Source organism: Rhinatrema bivittatum, chromosome 3, assembly GCF_901001135.1.
Source record: "Rhinatrema bivittatum chromosome 3, aRhiBiv1.1, whole genome shotgun sequence".
NCBI classification, from domain to species: domain Eukaryota; kingdom Metazoa; phylum Chordata; class Amphibia; order Gymnophiona; family Rhinatrematidae; genus Rhinatrema; species Rhinatrema bivittatum.
Window position 1 is genome coordinate 383,556,288 of NC_042617.1, and position 20,063 is coordinate 383,576,350.

At 41.9% G+C, this 20,063-nt stretch overlaps 1 protein-coding gene across 6 annotated transcripts in view; it reads left to right on the forward strand.

The window, feature by feature from the left end:
- Window positions 1–19,136, forward strand: part of FILIP1 (filamin A interacting protein 1) — a 324,967-nt gene extending 305,831 nt beyond the window's left edge. For 5 of the 6 annotated variants that reach the window (XR_003855647.1, XM_029595603.1, XM_029595606.1 and 2 more), the window contains one exon: window positions 17,247–19,136. Coding sequence is in view for 2 of the 6 variants with exons in the window: in XM_029595606.1 (XP_029451466.1) it covers window positions 17,247–17,287 (41 nt within the window). In the remaining 4 variants the exon portion in view is untranslated. Of the gene's footprint in view, window positions 1–9,525; window positions 9,606–17,246 lie in introns of all 6 variants that reach the window. The other variant, XM_029595604.1, reaches the window with a different exon arrangement.
- Window positions 19,137–20,063: the final 927 nt, after the last annotated feature.

Genomic DNA, 20,063 nt, shown 5'->3' on the forward strand with positions numbered 1-20,063 from the left:
TGAAGTCAGTGATAAAACTGATCTGTTGCCTGATTTATTTTTTTTTAATTTGTAGTTATTTAGCCTATGTTCTGAAGAAAGCTTATGAGATCACTGTCTTTGTCTGTACTCCTAATATCTTTTGTGTTTAATGTCCTATTCACATTGAGTTTTCAGGATGTATCGGGGGGGGGGGGGGGGGGGGAATCCTGATAGGTTTTTTATCCACATATGCGCCATACATGTTCCAGAACATAGGCTCTATTAGTTTTGTGTGGAACTTCTTGTTCCTTCATTGCTCCTGCACACACACTAGAGATGTGCATCTGTTTTCATTTTACTACTTTATATGCCAAAATCTTTATGCGCATTAAATCATATTTAAGAACATACAACCATTTTTATGTACATAACAAAATGAAATAAAGCAAAATTTTAAAATGTGTAATCCCTGAGCTAGTGTCCCTTCCCAGGACACAAAAGAGCACATCTCAAATTAAGGTTTAGCAGGTAAAGTCCTCTCCTGCTCTTCATACATTCTGAAAGTCCAGTTGTTAATACAACGGTCAGGTGGTTGTCTGCATTTACTTTCAATTCAACCCCATAGAGGTAATGCCTGAACTTGTCCATAAGTGCCCACTTAAGGCCTAAGGACTCTAGTTTTATAAGCAAAGTATTTTCTCTCAGTCATGCTCAGACTATGGCTTGCATAGGATACAGGTCTTGGTCCTTCTGGATATAAACTATCTCTAGGCCCTCTAGGCAAGCATCTATATATATATGCAGTTCATATTGCTTGGCTGAGTCAGCAAACCAAGTGCTGGTGCATTATACAGACACTGTATGATTCTTCTAAAGCCAATTTCACATTCTTGAGTCCATCTTCTGCCAAATGTTGATACCTTGTAATATTCCCTTTTGTCAGCCATCTTATGCTTCCATTTCTTGTTCATAGATGGGTAACCATACATCAGCCCAGCAATGGGTTTATAGTCTTTTAATAGCCTTTCACAAACTTTCTATATAAGGAACAGAACTCTCTGAGGTTGGCTGAACATGGCCAAAAGTTGAGATCTGTCACTCCTTCCTTATAAACATGTTCAACATTCTTAACTCTAGCCTGACAAAATTTTACATTTGTCCAATGATAATTTTAGATCACATTGTACCAACTGATCCCCAACGACTATCATGTCATCCAAGTATGCTAGTACTAGGGGGGGGGGGGGGGGGGTCATGAAATGAAACTACAGGGGGGGACTGAGAACCAACATCAGGAAATATTTCTTCATGGAGAAGGTGGTGGATGCCTGGAGTGCCTTTCTGGAAGAGGTGGTGAGGACAAAAACAGTAAATGAATTTTAAAAAAAAAAGGCTTGGGATAAACACCATGGATCCTTAAAGGCTAGAGCATGGAAATGAAGAAAAGGATGCTTGGGGGTATCTTGCATGGAGTGGCAGTTACTACCCTTAACCAATTAGCTTTCATGATTTTGATACAATTGCAATATTGCTCTCTGCTTTAATGGTGAGGTAAAAGAGGTATTTGATTCAGACGACAAGTCAACACTGGGCCCTGACTTTTACAGTCTATGGTAGTGATATATAGACAGTAGGAAAAAGTGCAGGACTGCTTCCACGGCCAAGTCAAAAGCAAAGCACGTTCAAGCAGCAATGTCTGAATTATCAAGGCTGCTCACTCCATAAAAATGTTGCTAGTAGTATTACTACCCTTAACATAAGACTTGAGGGTGACCTCTACGGAGCGGTAATTACTACCATAAGAAACCTGCTGGACAGACTGGATGGACCATTTGGTCTTTTTCTGCCATCATTACTACGTTACTATGTTAGTATTTCTAATAGAGAAGAGCGTGGGGGACGTGAATCTATTAGCCTTTGGAAAGTAGCTGCGGCCCCTGAGACCCTCTAGGGGAGTCAATTAAATTGGTAAAACCCTAGTGCAGTGTTTACCAACCTGTCCTGGAGGCACACCTAACCTGTTGGGTTTTCGGGGGAATCCATAATGAATATGCATGAGATAGATTTGCATACATTGGAGACCTGGGATATGAAAATCTATCTCATAAATATTCATTGTGGTAATCCTGAACATCTTACTTGTTAGGTGTGCCTCCAGGAGAGGAATGGGAAAACACTGCCTTAGTGGACATACAGTATAAATGCAGATTTTTCTTTGTCAGCCTTGCTAATGGTTATTTGGTAATACCCCCTGTGTAGGTCTAGGGCAGTGAACCATTAACTCTCAGTCAGAGAATCAAGGGCATCATCAATTCATGGTATAGTTTACTGGTCGATCATGGCCCTGGAAGTCAGCACATAATAATTAACACATTGGAAAAAGGATGGGACTGTACAACTAACTACAATGGGGGAAGCATAACGGTTAAGTGATTCAGAGATAATCCCTGCCTACATGAGCTACTTCAGGTGCGTTCTCATATCTAAGTCACCTAAGATTATTCTCCTTGACCTTTACTGGAATGGGGTGTCATTTGTAAGATTTATGTGGCATTCTACACTCTTTGCAATCCTACATCCCAGACCATAAGAACACACTAGCTTCTTAACTTTTGCTGTAATCTGGCCTTCCAAGATGGGAGAATCAGGGAGTCTCCAAACTGGAAAACATTAGGGATAATAGTCCAGGCACACTCCTCTTTAAGTTCCATTCTCTGCACAGCCTCCATTCTGCTCACTGTGGCCACTCTGACCCCTGGGGGTAACTGGACAGGGTGGTTAGACTCATATTTCAGTCTAAGAAACATTTTCTGTGTCCATCCCCTGTCTAGAGATAGTACACTATTTTGCACCAGTAGTCCTGTAGGCAATTTGTCATCTTTTGGGGCCTCCATAATCACTATGCTGTATGCAAGAGTGGCATCAACTGTCAGTTATTTAACTCCTTGATATCTCCTGGGGGTATTTAATAAAGTTTTGCTCCTTTGCCTTATCATTCCTACCAAATGCAACACCTCATTTCTGCATTGCCCCCTACAAAATATGTCTGCAATAGTATGACACCTGGGGAAGGATGCTAGTCTTAGCCCACCCCCATTGGACTCCTGGTATACATGTGCCAATTAGCCATTGTGTGACTTGGTGCCAAATAGCCCCGAGATATTGGTTCCAAGCTGGGAATCTGGACACATCACCATCAAAGCCTCCAACTTTTGGATATCCCTGTAAGATGCCAGTCCTTGAAGTATATAGTTCTAGTCCCTGAAGTAGTTGGAGTGGGATGTGTGACAGCCTAGTATCAAAGAAGCTCTGGTATACAAGGGATACTTGAGACTCACTATCCAATAAAGCCTGAGCAACCACACCTGCAATTAGGCTAGGGATAATGGTTTTGGGTCCTCCTAACTCCTGTGGCATAGGGCTCCCTGCCCAATCAGAAGGGTTCAAGGATGACTAGGAGCTAGGTGTACCCCCCTCCCTGGATCCTTCATAGCTTCTCTGATTTGGGGAGGCTCACGTCCCTCACCATGGTTGGGGGGGGGGGGCCTAAATTCTCTCTTATAGTGCCTCAGATTCCTGCACCTATAACACACACACCAGATGGTTTATTGTATCTTCCTGATGTAGGGACATTCGGCCAAATTTTAAATTGGCCATGCACACAAATTCCGGCAGTTGTGTGTGGCCAGGCCCTGAGCGCACTGTGTGCATATTTAAAAGGGCCCAGCCACGCGCATAACTGCCGATATGTGCACAAGTGCTGGGCCCTTAAAAAGAGGTTGCTGGGGGCATGGTCTGGGCAGGGGGGCAGGCCAGGACAGCGTCATCGTATGCTGTCCCGATGACTCGCGCACCAGCAGCTGGCTAGCGCACGCAACTTACTTCAGCTCTGGCCCTGAAATAAGTTTAAAAACAAAAAAAGGATAGGAAGGATGTAGGGGATGGGGAGGAGAGAAGGGAAGAGGGAGGGAGTTTAGGTAGGGGGTGGGGAAGTATCCTCCCAGTCTGCTCCTTAATTGCAGTAGACTGGGAAGGAACTGGAGAAGGCCCGATTGCATCGCCGCACATAATTTGCAAAAATTTGCCCACATGTGCACGCACAGATTGTAAAATCCGGGGCACATGCATGCGGCCACACATTTTAAAACATGTATGCACCGGCGCCCATGTTATTAAATTGGCGTGTCCATGTGCATACGCCGGGAACTGCACACATCTTTTAAAATGAACCCCATTGTTTCTGGATTGTCTGGATGGCACCCTCACTGGGGAGTCAAGTCTGGTCTGCAGGGTATCTAGCCTTGACTCCAACTCATGGATCCTAGCCTGATATTCCTTTTCTGGGGTCAAGATGGGTCCATGAACCATAAGCAGGAAGGAGGGCATCTGGATGATCCTGGAGGGTCTTAATCTCTGGTACCACTCTCTCTTCTAACTTGAGGATGGGTCCCTCTCTGCTGGGGTGATCTTGACAGCTCCTCATGGCCTCCTGGTCTTCCTTTTCTCTGATCCCACTCATCACAATAGTAAAAGGGGGTTGGGGTCCTTCCTCCTTTCTGCTAATCCAGTTTTGATCAGTCATATCTGAGTATAAGGCCCCCATGACTATCATTTCATTTTGAGCCCTGTCCATGTCCTGAGCTGTGATTGCTCTCTTCCTCAGCTTTCAGTAGGACATGCTGTAGGCAGGCTGCATATTGAGAGAGCTTCACCCCAGGCCTCTTCATGGTGGTTTTGAAGTGGATAAAGCAATCCTTTTTGTCAGAAGCAATCTTTCTGTACTACCATACATATCTTCTAAAATATCAAAGCAATCTTAGGCAGCAGTGTCAGGCTTAGAAATTCATAGACATTACTGTATCAAATGCAGGGGCCCACAAACTCTCTACACCTTCTTCTTTTATTTCCTTCACTGCATTGCCAATCCAGTAGCATCTGAAGGACCAGCACCATCCAGTGGTCAATTTTCTCTACTCCTGAGAATACCCTCAACCTCTTGTATGGACTAGTATAATAATGGGGTTGTAGGCACTTAAGAGCATAAGATATGTCATACTGGGGCAGACTAAGAGTCCATCACGTTCAGTATCCTGTTTCCAACAGTGGCCAATCCAAGTCACAAGTAACCAAACATTAAATAAATCATAAGCTACTATTGCTTATTAATTACCATAATAGCAGTTTATGGATTGTTCCTCTAGGAACTTATCCAAACCTTTTTTAAACCCAGTTACGCTAAATGCTGTAACCACATCCTCTGGCAATGAATTCCAGAGCTTATCGATGCACCGAGTGAAAAATAATTTTCTTTGATTTGCTTTAATTGAGCTACTTGTGAACTTCATGGCATGCCCCTGGTCCTTTTATTATCTAAGAGAGTAAATAATCAATTTACATTAACTTGTTCAAGTCCTTTCATGATTCTGTAGACTTCTTTCATATCCTTCCTCAGTCATCTCTTCTCCAAACTGAACAGCTCTAACTTCTTTAGTCTTTCCTCACAGGGCAGCCGTTCCATGCCTCTTATCATTTTGGTTGCCCTTCTCTGCACTTTCTCCAGTGCAGCTATATCCTGTTTACCTTTTTCTACTGTGAAAACTGATCATTTAATCCTACTCTCTGTTTGCTGTCTTTTAACCAGTTTGCAATCCACAAAAGGTCACCACTACGTATCCCATTACTTTTTAGTTTTCTTAGAAGCCTCTCATGCGGGACTTTGGATTTTCAGAAGGCGTTTTACAAATATATATTTATTTATTTATTTATTTATTTGCTTTTTTATACCGACATTCAATTCAAAATATCACACCAGTTTACATTGAAACAAATTGTCAACAAATATTATTGAAGACCTGATACAGTATAACAGTTGAAAAACAGCTTGTGGAATAAGGGGGAAAAAAAACCAAAAACAAAAAAAACCCTAATAATTATCAATAAATTAAACATAGAACTATATAAGATAATAAGCTAACATTATGAAACCAAAATTCAGTATCTCATCGATAACAAAAGGAACAAAACCGTGTATAAGGGGACGAAATCTATCAAGTTTATTGGGGGAAAGCTTTGATAAAAAGCCATGTTTTAAGGTTTTTTCTAAAGGTGGATGTGGAGGGTTCAGTCCTTAGTGGTGGTGGAAGTGAGTTCCATAGAGTAGGACCAATTATAGAGGGAGCTCGATTTATATTAGCGGTTTTGAGCATTTTTTTGCTGTAGGGAATAGAGAGTAAACCAGTGTCTGTAGAACGAAGATTTCTAGTAGAAATACAGTGATAAAGTGGTTTTTGTAACCAAGATGAGTCATCATCATACAATGCTTTATGAATAAGCATAAGTATCTTATATTGTGATCTAAAAGCGATGGGAAGCCAATGTAATTGGTGCAAAATTGGAGAGATGTGTTCAAATTTTCTGCAATTTGATAGGGATCTAGCGGCATCATTTTGAAGCAGTTGAAGTGGCTTAATTGTGGAAGCAGGCAATCCTGTTAAGATGGAGTTGCAATAGTCTAATTTTGCAAAAATTAAGGCTTGTAGTACTGTTCTAAAGTCAGGAGGATGTAGTAACGGTTTCAATTTTTTTAGAACTTGAAGTTTATAGAAACCTTCTTTAATTAGATTTTTGATGTGGGCTTTGAAATTAAGTTCTTTATCTAAGGTAATTCCAAGGTCTTTAACTGACGTGGATAATCTATAATTTGAGAGTACTGATGGATCTATAGGTGGAGGCGTTAACTTTTTGGAGAGAAGAAGGAACTCTGTTTTGTTATGATTGAGTGAAAGTGCCATTTGAGATAAGATGATATTGATATCATAGAGATATAGTTCCCATTGTGACAATGTACTGTGGATGTTGTCTTTGATGGGTAACAAAATTTGGACATCATCTGCATAAAGGAAATATGAGAGTCCTAATTTATTTAGATAGTGACATAATGGAAGCATGTAAATGTTGAAAAGGGTGGGAGAAAGGGATGAACCTTGAGGGACGCCTAGTGGGAGAGGAGAGAGATCCGAAGTATTGTTGTTGTATGATACTTTGAAGGAGCGATTAGATAGAAAAGACTGAAACCATTTCAGAACATTACCATTTATACCAATCTCAACTAAACTATGGAGAAGTAACTTATGGTTGACTGAGTCAAAAGCCGCAGAGATGTCTAAAAGAATCAAGATAAAGGAGATTCCCTTATCGAAACCATGAAGAATATTATCCACCAGAGTAGCTAAAAGTGTTTCAGTGCTATGTCCTTTTTTGAAGCCATGTTGGGTCAGAAGTAGAGTATTATTATTTAATGAACTTAATGACTTTGACATTATTTTGCGAATGTAAATAAGAGCAGTCCACTTGTAATTTAGTTTTAATTAATTTATGATCCGACCAGGGAATAGAGGTGGTAGAAGGAGGAGATATACTAGATATTTTGTTATTGATAAATATAAGATCTAAAATATGTCCTGATTTATGTGTTGGGGATTCGATTAATTGTTTAAAACCCATAGCTATTAGAGAGTTGAGGAAAAGTTCTGCAGACGGTGATAGAGGAGACTTATCCATGTGAAGATTAAAATCTCCTAATAAAATTGTAGGAAAATTGGTATTAATTGAAGAAGCAATGGTTTCAATAAGTGCATCTGGATTTTTATTAAGACAACCTGGAGGAGCATACACTAGTAAAAGTTGTAGAGATTTAGATTTGAATAGGTTTATTTCAATGGGTAACAAGGAGTTAATTGGGACTGATCTAAATTTTAATTTTTTAGCAGATAAAAACAAGAGTCCACCACCTCTTTTTTTTGGTCTAGGACTGGAGAAAATATTATAAAGATTAGTAGGTAATTGATTAATAAGTGTAATATCAGATTTTTTTAACCAAGATTCTGTAAGGCACACTAGATCTGGGCGTTGATCAATTAGAAGATCATTGAGAATGGGGATTTTTTTGGCTAAGGAATGAATATTTAGAAGAAGGAGGGAGAGGAGAGAGAAGTTGGTTGTAAATTTCGAGAAATGGGTATGGAAATAAGTCTTCTAGGTACAGCTTTAGAAAATATATTATGTGATATCTGTTTGGGGAACAGCCATTGGTTGTATATTGGGTGAATGGGGTAAACATTCTGATTGTAATAAGGAGGTATCCTATGCAATGTAAGATAGGGTATATTAAGTTGACAGAATGCGGGGAAAAGCATAATATTATGTAAGTAGATAAAATATAATGATTGAGCATGCAATAATAGAAAAGCTATTGAATATAACTAAATCTATAAATTAACAAAGAACTACAAACATTTATACTAATATTAGACAATAAACTATAAAAAATAAACCATGCACTCTGAGTTGCACGAAGAGGTGCACAAAGGGGTAAGCCCCTTTGTCGTGCTCCTTCGGCGTGCGACGCCTCTGTTTAGAACTTAATTTGAAAGTAAAGAGAGCTGATGTCACCAGGGGGTGTGTCACAAGACGCCAGAGAAGATTAAAAAAAAGCAAACAAAAGCAGTTCCCTCTTCTTATCTCAGTTTTCTCCTGTCTCAGTTTGTGCCTCGGTTTTTTTCATAGTAGGCTCTGCTGTCAGCTGCTGAGGGAGAAAGATGTTAGACCGGCTAGCGAAGCCTCTGTTTTACACCACATCTACTGGTTCACCTTTGTCCACGTTTATTCACCCCTTCAAAAAAATGTAGGAGATTTGTGAGGCAATGGATAAATCCATGTTGGCTGTGTCCCATCAAACCTGGAGGATTTTGCAGTTTATTGACAATTTAGGACTCTGAAGATAACTTAAACCCTTGTGTTATGGGCGTGCCCCGACTCCTAAAGAGGACATTAGCACAAGGGTTACACATATGATGCTTTGCTTGAAATCCATGCTAATGTGACCATGATTAGCATGTAAGATTCTAGTGGCTAAATGGCTTTTGGAGAAAACTGTATTCTTTGCAACTTGCGATGCAATTTCCTGAACCAACATGAGTTATCGAATGTTTTTGAGACTTGCCTGAAGAAGGGACCTAATGTGAACTTAGGTTCACGTGCGTCATCCTCTCTGGATAACTCTTAGGTTGATTCAATAAAAGGCATCACAACCTGCAAAGTATCCATAAACATGATATGTGACATTTAGGATTTCTTTTGCATCATGACAGGAAACTATAAAGGTAATGAAAATACTGCCATCTAGTGGTAAGGTCTAGACATGCATTGTAAATGGTCAGTTTTATTAAGATTGATGACAGGGGTTGAATTAGCACAAGTTTGAAAGTTTTCAGGGCTTCAGTTTTAATTACTGAGCATTTACATATCTTATAAGTCAATTGCCCTTGTGCAAATACAAAAAATCAGTGAAAAAAGTAAATCTTACCTTCATATGCTTGTATCGAAAAGGGCTGTGTGCACTGGTTTGGAGTTCTTACATACTGATAAATGTAGCCGGAAAACAGATATGGAGAATAAAGCTAAAATCAGAACTGTATATTGCTGCAATCATCCTCTTCCTCCTATATAAATTTCTAAACTTGTCCAGATTTTTTTTTTTATCAGTGCTGACATAATTTTTCATAGAAACACAGAAAGATGATGGCAGAAAAAGAACATATGGCCGATCCAGTCTGCCATGTGGTTCTTAAGGGAGAGATTCACAGGTATTTGTTTTTGTTTCTTGATTACTTCTTAGGGACCTGTGAAATGTGAATTGTTGCCTCCCTACTTTTTTTTCCTAAATGTTTCCCATCAGAGAAGGTAGTAAACTTGGCCTCACTTTTTCTGGAATGGCAGAATAGATCTAGGACCATGCTTCATATAAAAGTCTTGGAAAGTGCTATTGCCATAATCCACTTCACTGATTTGGTCTCTTGCATCCAGAGGGCGTAGCCAGAACTGAATTTTTGGGGGGACCCAAGGTTAACATAGATGAGCAATGAGGCCAGGCCCCTATTTTGTGCCTGCCCCTTAACTCATTCTATGTGGATCTTCAGGCAGTGCTTACAAAACTCTCTTTTAATTTCTAACAACACTCTGTTTCCTGTCTCTTAATCTCCTGCCCTGTCTCTTACTTTCCCTCTCTGGTTAAGGCTTTATACAATTCTAAGATCTCTCGGGATACCCAAAAGCAATTATGAAGAGAGGTTTTCAGATTTCCACCCAGCCCAGGAATTCCTGAACTTTCAAGGGGTTGAAAGAAGGGGATAATAACCTGCCAAAAGTAATGAGAATGACTTTGATGATGGTCTCAAACCTTTACATGTCTAGCCCAAGGGCAGTGGTGTATCCCCTTTAAGTTCACTCTCTTAAAGGAGCAGAGGATCATGGACTGGTAGTGATTCCAGTGCCTCCAGGCCCTGTAACTGCTGCAACTTTAAGAGCTGACTCAGATAGGACATGGTCCTGCTGCTTGGGACGGGGCTTGAGCCAAAAGATAGGGAGCACAGGCTATTGAGGCCTAGCCATGCCTATTTCCCTGCTTGCAACATGTTTGTGATATACACTTCCCCTTCTGAAAGAGAGGTTAAAAAATGTGCAAACAAGATGAGTTTTCCTTATAATATAGGCATTATAATGTTAAATCTTTTAAAGTAGTTGGACATTCAATCATTTTCTTTCCAGTTGTCCTCCTTGATGTAACCTGTGACTACTTAAGATATTGTACTACAGCAAGCCTCACTTAATGAAATTTCACTTTTATGGAATTTACTTGGAGACCTAAATTTGATTTAATGGAATTATGTTACAAGAAACAAAGTGGACAAAGGAGAAATTACTACTTACCTAATAATTTCCTTTCCTCTAAAGAAGGCAGACCAATCCCTACAAGTGGGTTATGCTACTCTCCCAGCAGATGGAGACAAAGTAAAAGCTGAAGTCATGAATATATAGTCCTGCACTGACATCAGCCTGCCAGTATCCTCTGGAAAAGCCAAGCTGTGGACAAACTGATTATACTCGAAAATGATTATTAACAATCAACCCCTCATGCTTCCAACCAATAGGGAACACTGACCTCAGCCAAAAGAATTAACATTCACTAAACTTGAGGGGCTGGTTTACCAATCTTCAAATGAATAGCAGGAACATCACTCTGCAATGTACACAAAGGGCGAACCAAAGGCAAAAATAAGCAGCAAAGGGCAGGTTGGGGATTGACCTGCCTTCCTTTAGAGGAAATTATCAGGTAAGTAGTAATATTTCCTTCCTCTGCACTCAGGCAGGCCAATTCCCACAAATGGAATGTACCAGAGCTACACCCAAACAGGGTGGGAGGCTGCCCGGAGTCTAGTCAACACCGTCCGCTTCAATGCTGCTTCCTTCCAAGCCTGAACATCCAAGTGGTTGTGCTTGGAAAAGGTGTGTAATGATGACCACGTCACCACTTGGCAAATCTCGACAGGAGACAATCAAATTTCCACCCATGAATACCGCCTGAGCCCTCATGGAATGTGGTCTAATCTGCTTCAGCAAAGGGATCTCTGCATCCACATAGGCGGCCTTGATGACTTCCTTAACCCAATGAGCTATAGTTGTCTGTATCACCAGTTCACCCTGCTTACTGCCACCATGGAGCACAAACAGGCAATCAGACTTCTGGACAGATTTAGTTATTTCCAAGTACTGCAGCAAATGACGCTTGACGTCCAAGATATGAAAAGACGATACACACTCTCATCTCTGTCCCTGACCAATGTGGGCAGGGAAATGGATTGAGTCAAATCAAACTCCAAAACCACTTTTGGCAAAAAAGAAGGTGCAGTCCGAAGCTGTACTGCTTCCGGAATCATAAGCAGAAAAGCTTTACAGCAAGAAAGAGCCTGCAGCTTGGAAACCCAACGTGCAGAATAGATTACCACTAGAAAAACAGTCTTCAAGGTAAACAGCCACAAGGAAAGACCACATAGCAGCCGAAAAGTCAAATCTGCCAAGAAATTCAGGACTAGATTAAGGCCCTCAGAAGCACCAGCAGTCACAAAGGAGGATGAAGATGCTTAACTCCCTTCAAAAACCGAGACCCATTGGGATGGGAAGACAGAGGCCCACCATTGACTCACCCCCCTATAACAAGTGAGGGCTGCCATTTGAACCTTCAAGGTGCTAAGGACCAAACCTTTACACAATCCTTCCTGTAAAAATTCCAAAATCAAAGGAATATCCACTTTGAGAGGCTGAGAACCTTGCTCCGTACACTAAGCCTCAAATTCTCCAAACTCTCACATAGACCAGAGACAGAGAAAATTTCCTGGCCCTAAGCAAGGTGGAAATCATAGCAGAGGAATAACCACATTTCAACCTAGCCCTCTCAAGGGCCAAACCATAAGACAAAATCAATCTGGATCTTCCTGAAGAATGGGTCCCTGCTGCAATAGATCCTTCCGAGGAGACAGTCTGAGGGGATTGCCCACCAGCATTCTCTGAGGTTCGACATACCATAGCTCTGGTTCCAATCCAGAGCTACCAAAAATATGGTGTGGGCCTGACTTGCAATCTTCCAAACGATCCTGCCTATCAGAGGCCAGGGCAGGAAGGTATACAGCAGGCTTCCATGTGGCCACACCAGTATGACAGCATCAATACCCAGTGCTTTCAGATCCCACCTGTGACTCAAAAACTGTGAAACTTTTGTGTTGTTGGAAGTCGCCAGCAAGTCTAGGTACAAGCTGCCCCAGTACTCCACTATGAACTGAAAGGCTTCATCCGCTAACTCCTACTCTCCTGGGTCCAAGCTCTTCCTGCTGAGAAAGTCGGCCCTTATGTTGTCCTTGCTGGCAATGTGGGAGGCAAATAAGTCTAGTAGAGGTTGCTCAGCACATACCATGAACACATCTGTCTCCTCCAATGCCTCTTGCCTTTTGGTGCCACATTGATGATTGATGTAGGCCACCATTGTCGCATTGTCTGACATTATCCGGACCACCCGAGCCTCTAGGCACTTGATGAAATGCAAGCATACCAGCTGGTTCCACCTGTGCTTCCGATCTGTTGATGCTTCAATGCTGTTCCTTGGCATTCCAGCGACCTTGCACCATCAACTCCTGACAATGAGCCCCCCCAACCCAAGAAGCTTGCATCCGTTGTGAGTACTTATCAATTCAGAATCTCCAAGGAAACACATTTCCGGAGATGATCCGCCTGCAACCACCACTGCAATTGGATGCTCTCCTCCAATTGTAAGAGAAGCTTCACCGTGTAGTCCTGTGACTGTGGACTCCATCAGGAAAGCAACGTGCATTGAAGAGGTTGCTTATGTACCCTTGCTCCGTGAACAACCTTTAACGTGGTTGCCATCAAATCCAGGACTTGAAGATAAGACCATACTGTTGGGCAAATAGTTTTTCTTAGGGTTTGAACTTGAGCAATCAACTTGTGAATTCAGCTCTCAAGCAGAAACTCTGTCCTGCTTCATATCGAAACAAATGTCAAGATACTCTAGCGTCTGAGATGGCTGTAAGTTGCTCTTGGACAAGTTCACCACCTAGCCTAGATCCTGCAGCAAGGAGACCACCTTGAGAGATGCCTGGTGACTTTCTTCCACGCTTTTAGCTCGAATCAACCAGTCATACAGATATGGGTGAACCAGGATGCCATCCTTGCTCAAGGCGGCCGCTACTACCACCATGACCTTGGAGAAGGTTCTGGGCACAGTGGCCAGTCCGAAAGGCAAGGCCTGAAACTGGTAATGACATCCCAGAATGCAAACCTTAGGAACTGTTGATGTTCCTGATGAATGGGAATATGCAGATATGCCTCCGTCATATCCAAAGATGTGAGGTATTCCCCTGACTGCATCACCATTATTATGGGGTATACAGAATCCATTTGGAAATGAGTGACCTGCAAATGACGACTGACTCCTTTGAGATCCAGGATGGGTTGAAAGAACCCCCTCTTTCTTGGGTACGACAAAATAGATGGAATAGCGGCTCATACTTTGTTGCGATTCGGGAACAGGAATTATGGCCTTCAGGTCCAATAGTCTTCCAATGTAGTTTTCACTTCTGCTCTCTTCTAAGGGGAGTTGCACGGAAAGATCATAAAGGCACCTGGAGGAATACAAAGAAATTCTAGAGCATAGCCATCCCAAATCACTTCCAGAACCTATTGGTCCGATGTGATCTGGACCCTCCTCTGATATTAGCATGCAAGTCTGCAAACCTTCATTGGGAAGATCAAGAGGCTCCACTCCCAGAGCCCACATCCTTATGAGGTTTTCTGGGGCGAAACAACCAAGACCTTCCAAAGGAATGGGGACGTTGAGAGGAAGGTTCCTTTTAAGGATAAAATCGCATGAAATCTCGAGAGACCATGAAACCAGGTTCTTATCCTCCGGCAAATGAGGGACTCTGGTTTCCCCCCGTTTGCCATCTTTTCTAACTCACTGCCAAACAGAGAACCCTTGATATTGGACTTAGAAAAAGTGTCTGCCGATGAACTGCACAGCTACAGCTGATGTCTAGCCGCTATTGCGGAAGCAACCCCTCAGGCAGCAGTGTGAATAAGGTCACAGCCCACATCAACTAAGAAAGCCACACCCAGTTCTATTACCACTCTGCCATCCAAAACCGTTCCCCCAGACTCCTGAGAGAGATGCAGAGTAGCTCGAGCCACTAGCAATTTGCAAATTCACCACCATGGCCTCAAAGGTTTGCTTAAGAATAGCTTTAATCCTTCTATCCTGAGCATCCTTTAGAGCTGCCCCTCCTTCAACTGGTATAGTTGTTCACAGAACACACCAACAAATCCACCTTTGGGAAAAGCAACTGCTTTCTTGCCTGTGGATCCAAGAAAGGTATTTAAACTTGGCAGGGTGTGCCCTCCTTTAAAACTTGCCTCTGGTGCATTCCATTCAATGTCAATCAACTCTTGAATCGCATCCAGGAGGGGAAAGAATCATGAAGCCTTGCGTAGGGTGACCAATATGGCGGTCCTTTTTCTGGACACCCAAAGAGTCACTCCCAGCCACTACAAGTGTCTTCATCTCTTTGAAAGAAACAGAGAAGAGTTCTATGTGGCTCCAAATCTGGAGGAATTTCCCCTTTCTCCAGAGGGGAGCAACCCAAATCATCATCAGTGTCATCTTGATCCACATCCACTTGAACATCAGGAATTGTTGCACCACAGCATTTGCACATGGCAGAGGACACAGGGGACCCACAAGCCTGCAACCCTGATTTAGGATGCATTATTGTTTCTGCAGGACACCCCTGCAGAAAGGTCTGTAGTCCCTGGAAAAATTCCACCCAGGAAAAAGAGGATGGGTCCAAACTTGATGTCCTGTGAGTGAGATTCTGCTGAGGATGTCTCTGCCAGTGAAGAAGGGGACACTCTTGTTGTGTCGCCTTCAGTCCCACTCTCCTCAGACTGGGGGGATGGACCAACATCAGCAAAATCAGTATGGGGCAAATCACCTTGAGCATCCAGGCAGTGCTGACACAGGCTCGCAGAAAGTTCTGGCTGTATTGATCTTATATGGTATGCAGCACAAACTGCTAAGTGTTTAGCCTTCGACGCTGGCCCCCATGGTGTGTTGTTTAATATGCACCTCAGTAAGATGCGCACTTAATATAACTCAGCAGTCAGCTACGTGGCCAGGTACGTGTATAACTATGCATACCGCTATGCGCTTAACTATGCATACAATACGCGCACAATACACGCTCAGCCACGTGATTAACTATGCGCACAATCGGGCAAATTTTTAATCTGCCACGCGCATAAGAAATGGGGGTTACGTGCGTGGCTGGGCCTTGCACGCACCGTATTTTCAAAGGGGCCCTGTTACGCACAGAAGTACCGGGCCCATAGAAAGGGGCAGTTCAGGGGGTGGGGCTTGAGGCAGCCGGTACAGTGGCCATTTGCCACTGTGCCAGGGAAGCGCACACCGGCAGTCGGCCGATGCATGCATCATAACAAAGGGAAAGGGAGGATAAAGGGTTTAGGGGGTGGGAAGGACAGGGGAAGAGGTAGGGATTATGGGCAGGAGGGAACTGGGAGAGGCCCGATCTTATTGTCACGCGTACCTTTACAAAATTAGGCCCCCTTGTGCGTGCCGCCCGCACATGCACGTGGATTATAAAATCCAGCATGCATGTTATAAAACTGGCGTGTCCATGCGTGCTCGCCGGGAAGTGCACAGACATGCACATGCAATACACACTCAGTCACTCTTCAAAGCACGCACACCGATAGGCCGCAGACATAAGCACTCATATGCATGCTGTCACATCCAAAAAATGCAGCCTATCACATGGCCAGCGAAAAGGAAGCCTGGAAGTGTGGCCTACCCAAAAGGCTGCTCAATCTGCCAAGCCTGCGCTGCCTCCACAGCTCACTAAACTCTCCAGAGATGTGAGTGGGAGACGCCGAACACCAATGCCAAGAAGGAACAACCGGTAAGAATGAGGAGAGTCTCACTAAAACACCTTTTTAAATTATATTTTTACCTGAGCTTAGCCCTCCCTGACTGCAAGCAGGAATGGGTCTCTGGCTATGGAGGAAAGAGGGCAAAAGCCTTCACCGCCGAGCCTATCTCTGCCTGCAACTGCTTTTTTTTTTTTTTTTTAAGTCCATACCAGAAAAAGGCTACCGGACTCAAGGCTTTCAATTGTGGGTGGGACACAACGGTATCACCTCAGGAGGCAAGTGGTGCTATCCAGTAGTCTGCTCCAGAAACTGTACTCCTTTTTTTTTTTTTTTTTTTTTTTTAAGGCAATCCCTATTAGGGAAATGCATGTCCACTATCTGAAGACGGGAGAATACTGGTGGGCTGATGTCAGGGCAGGGCTATGTATCCGTCTTCATCTGCTAGTAGAGGTGTAGAGCCCACTTGTGGGGATTGGCCTGCCTGAGTGCAGAGGAAGCACATGAATAGAATGAAAAAGGAGTCATGAATGACAGATATAATAACTGATAATAGTGTTAATTTATATGCTATGGCAGGTGCTTTTCATGATACAGGAATGTTATAGCGGTACCTTCCTGAATGTACATGGAAATACATCTCCAGATTTTTAATGGAAGTTAGTGGGAAAATAGTTAGTGGGAAGTTAGTGGGAAAATATCAATGTAAAGGATTTTGTTATACAGAAAAAAAAAATCACAGGAACATATCTCTTCTGTAACTCGAAATCTACTGAGCCCTTACTGAGTGTGTCATTGAACATTATTGTCTCAGCTAAAGGACTGTTCTTAGTAATTGTTTCTCCTTGTCCATAATAGTATTCTCCACTAATGTATTATTGTGAATCATGTAACTTAACATGTCCTGTTGTGCTGTTTTTCTTTTCTTTTTTGCATAGAGAGCATCGTCATTCACCAGCTGCGCATGAATTCACGGTGAAATAAAACACGGGTGGTGCACTGAAGCTCGCAGCAGCTGAAAAGAACATTGCTGCAGTCTGGTATTGGCTACCACCAGCAGCAACTTTCTGGCCAATCCTGCTACTGAATACTGAAGGAAGAAGCATTTTGTACTTCCAATGTGATTAACCTACAATGGGCTTGCCAATATGGTATGAAAAAAATGTCTAAGAGGACAGTCTGTGCCAGCAGAAATGGCAAAAACATTTGGCACATTTTAGGCTGCTTGGAGATGTTTGTACTGTATAATTTATTTTTATAATACATTTTGTAATGTTTCCCCCTCCCCCATCACCCCCATCCAACCTTCCCCGTTTACATTGCTTACAGCATGTTTGTCAAACACAATGTTTAGATCTTAAGAATGGGGTGCTTTTTATTTATTTTTTTTATTCAGGTTTTAGTGCCGTTTTTATTTTACAATATGTACTGGTTCAGATGAGGAGGCGCAAAGTTGGGGAGATGATGGCACGATCTATACAATTTTTTTTTGTAAACAATTTCTGACTGCTGCAATTTTGAAAAGAAATGTGTTTTTGCACAGTGCTGTGGTGTGGTGTAACTTATACTACTACTTCTTATTTCAAAAGCTCTGCAAGATATACACAGTGCAGTTAGAATACTAACAACCTCCCATGAACTTTGACTGGGATTTAATCAAGTCTTGTGAATGACATGAATTGGATTTAATAAACTGTGGAGACTTTTCGTTTTTGTAAATACCTTTCACGGTTTTCCATGTGCAAATAGGGAGAAAAACCCCCCACCATCAGTTTTAATCACTATGCAATAAAATGATTTATTTGTACTAGTCTAGATAGTGCACACAAGTGTTTGCACTGTAAACCCTTCACTAATGGTCTGTGCTTCAAGATTTGCATGTTAATGGGAAGAAAATATTCTGTGTTCTATAGGTTGGTGCTGCTTCTGTGATATTATGAGGTGTGCTAAAAATTACATACAGGAACAGAACTCCTTGGGCTACAGATCATGATTGTCTGAAGCAGCCCAAATCTTTTTTTAATCTGTCTTTTTTAAGCAAGAACAATTTTTGACCATATCTGTGTCCAAGGACATTTTCAAAACCAAGGCCATTATGACTGCTGGGAAAGGAAATATTTCTAGTTTTCTTGCTTTATATAGGATAAATATTATTTTTTTCATCCCATCACATAAGAAAGTGTTGCACTAAACAAATTAGTAATGCAGTTAGTTGTTTCTGTCCAGACCCCTTTCTCCCCTCCCCTGCATTAGTAAATGGAGTCTATTTGTATTAACATAGTAGTCTCATACAGGACAGAATTAGCGACCCTGGGCCTCCAAGCCACAAACAGGTCTGCATGTCAGGATCATAAATACATGTAAATCAGGTGGCATCCTATATCACACGTGGGGCACACAGTCTAGGATTGGAGCTGCCTACAGAAGATATAAAACAAGCTGTGCTGTTCATATGGCCAGAAACCACCCCTGCATCAAACTTTACTCGGAATGAATTCTTATTTGGCAGGAAAGTTTAACTGCCTTGTGGAATTTATTCTGATTTCCCTCTAATGTATGAAATACCTTATAAGACAAATTAAGAGTTTCAGTTGAACAAAGATCAGGGGTGTGGTCATGTTAATAATTCAACGTCAGCAGGTGCTGGTCAGTTAAGTGTCTTTTCTACATGGTAACTTATTAGGGGGTTGAACAGACTGTTCAAGTTTAACACAAATGATTGTTTCCCTACTGAAACTTGAGCTGCTTCACTGTAATAAATGTATTTTCTTCATTAACATGCATTGGATGCTAAAGGACTCTATTAATAAACGGTCACTGGAACAGGCCCCTGTACTCCACTGCTTAAGTTATTTCGTACTTGGCTAGCTTTTTTTAGCCCACGTCTTGGGTTGAGTTTTACAAAGTTTAAAGGTTTAGTTTTAAGAATGGTATTTAATATATATATATATATATTTTATTTTTTTTTTTTGTTTTCTTATTTTGGACAGGGAGGTACCAGAGCTGTTTTATACAGGAAGTCCTCAGACTTAAGACAAGGTTTTCAGGAACCGGTTCGTGCCAAACATTGTAAATTGAAACAGATTTTCCCATCAGAAAAATGTTAAAAATGAGGATTTAGTTCTGGCCCCAGGTCCCACTTTTCACCAAAATTTAGTAATATATAGTACTGTAAAATGCACAGACACATAAGCATTACATTTTTTTTTGTGTGATGAGGAAAGTGCTAAGGCATGCCTACAGGATATTGAATGGGCATTGTTTTGAGGACAGGACCTCGCCAAGCCTCATGATCATCAGCACATCTGTCTGTCTGTTGGGAGATGCTCGGGCATCTTAAAAGTTGAAACAAGTGCTGGAAATTGGATAATGGGTATCAGTTTAGAAATGTTGTAACTGAATTGTAACTTGAAATGCCTTAAGTTGGAGAATTTCCTGTACAATGGAACTCAATAGGGTACCTTAGATTTGCTGAACTGCTTGTGGACAAGCTATGACAAAAAAAAAAAGAGCCACCCAACTACTCTGACAAATGATACAAAGTCAAGATTAGTAGACCAAAAGCTATATGGTAATATAAATAAGGACTATAAGGATCTTTTTAGCCAGTTTTCCAAAGGAAGTAAAGTATGAGATTGCAATTTATGTTATATTTTCATACCGCCTTCCTCAAAACACAGTTTGACCCAAAGCAATTTACATCACACAGGTGTAACCACCCACTCCCACCTTTTCATCACGGGTCACCTTCACAG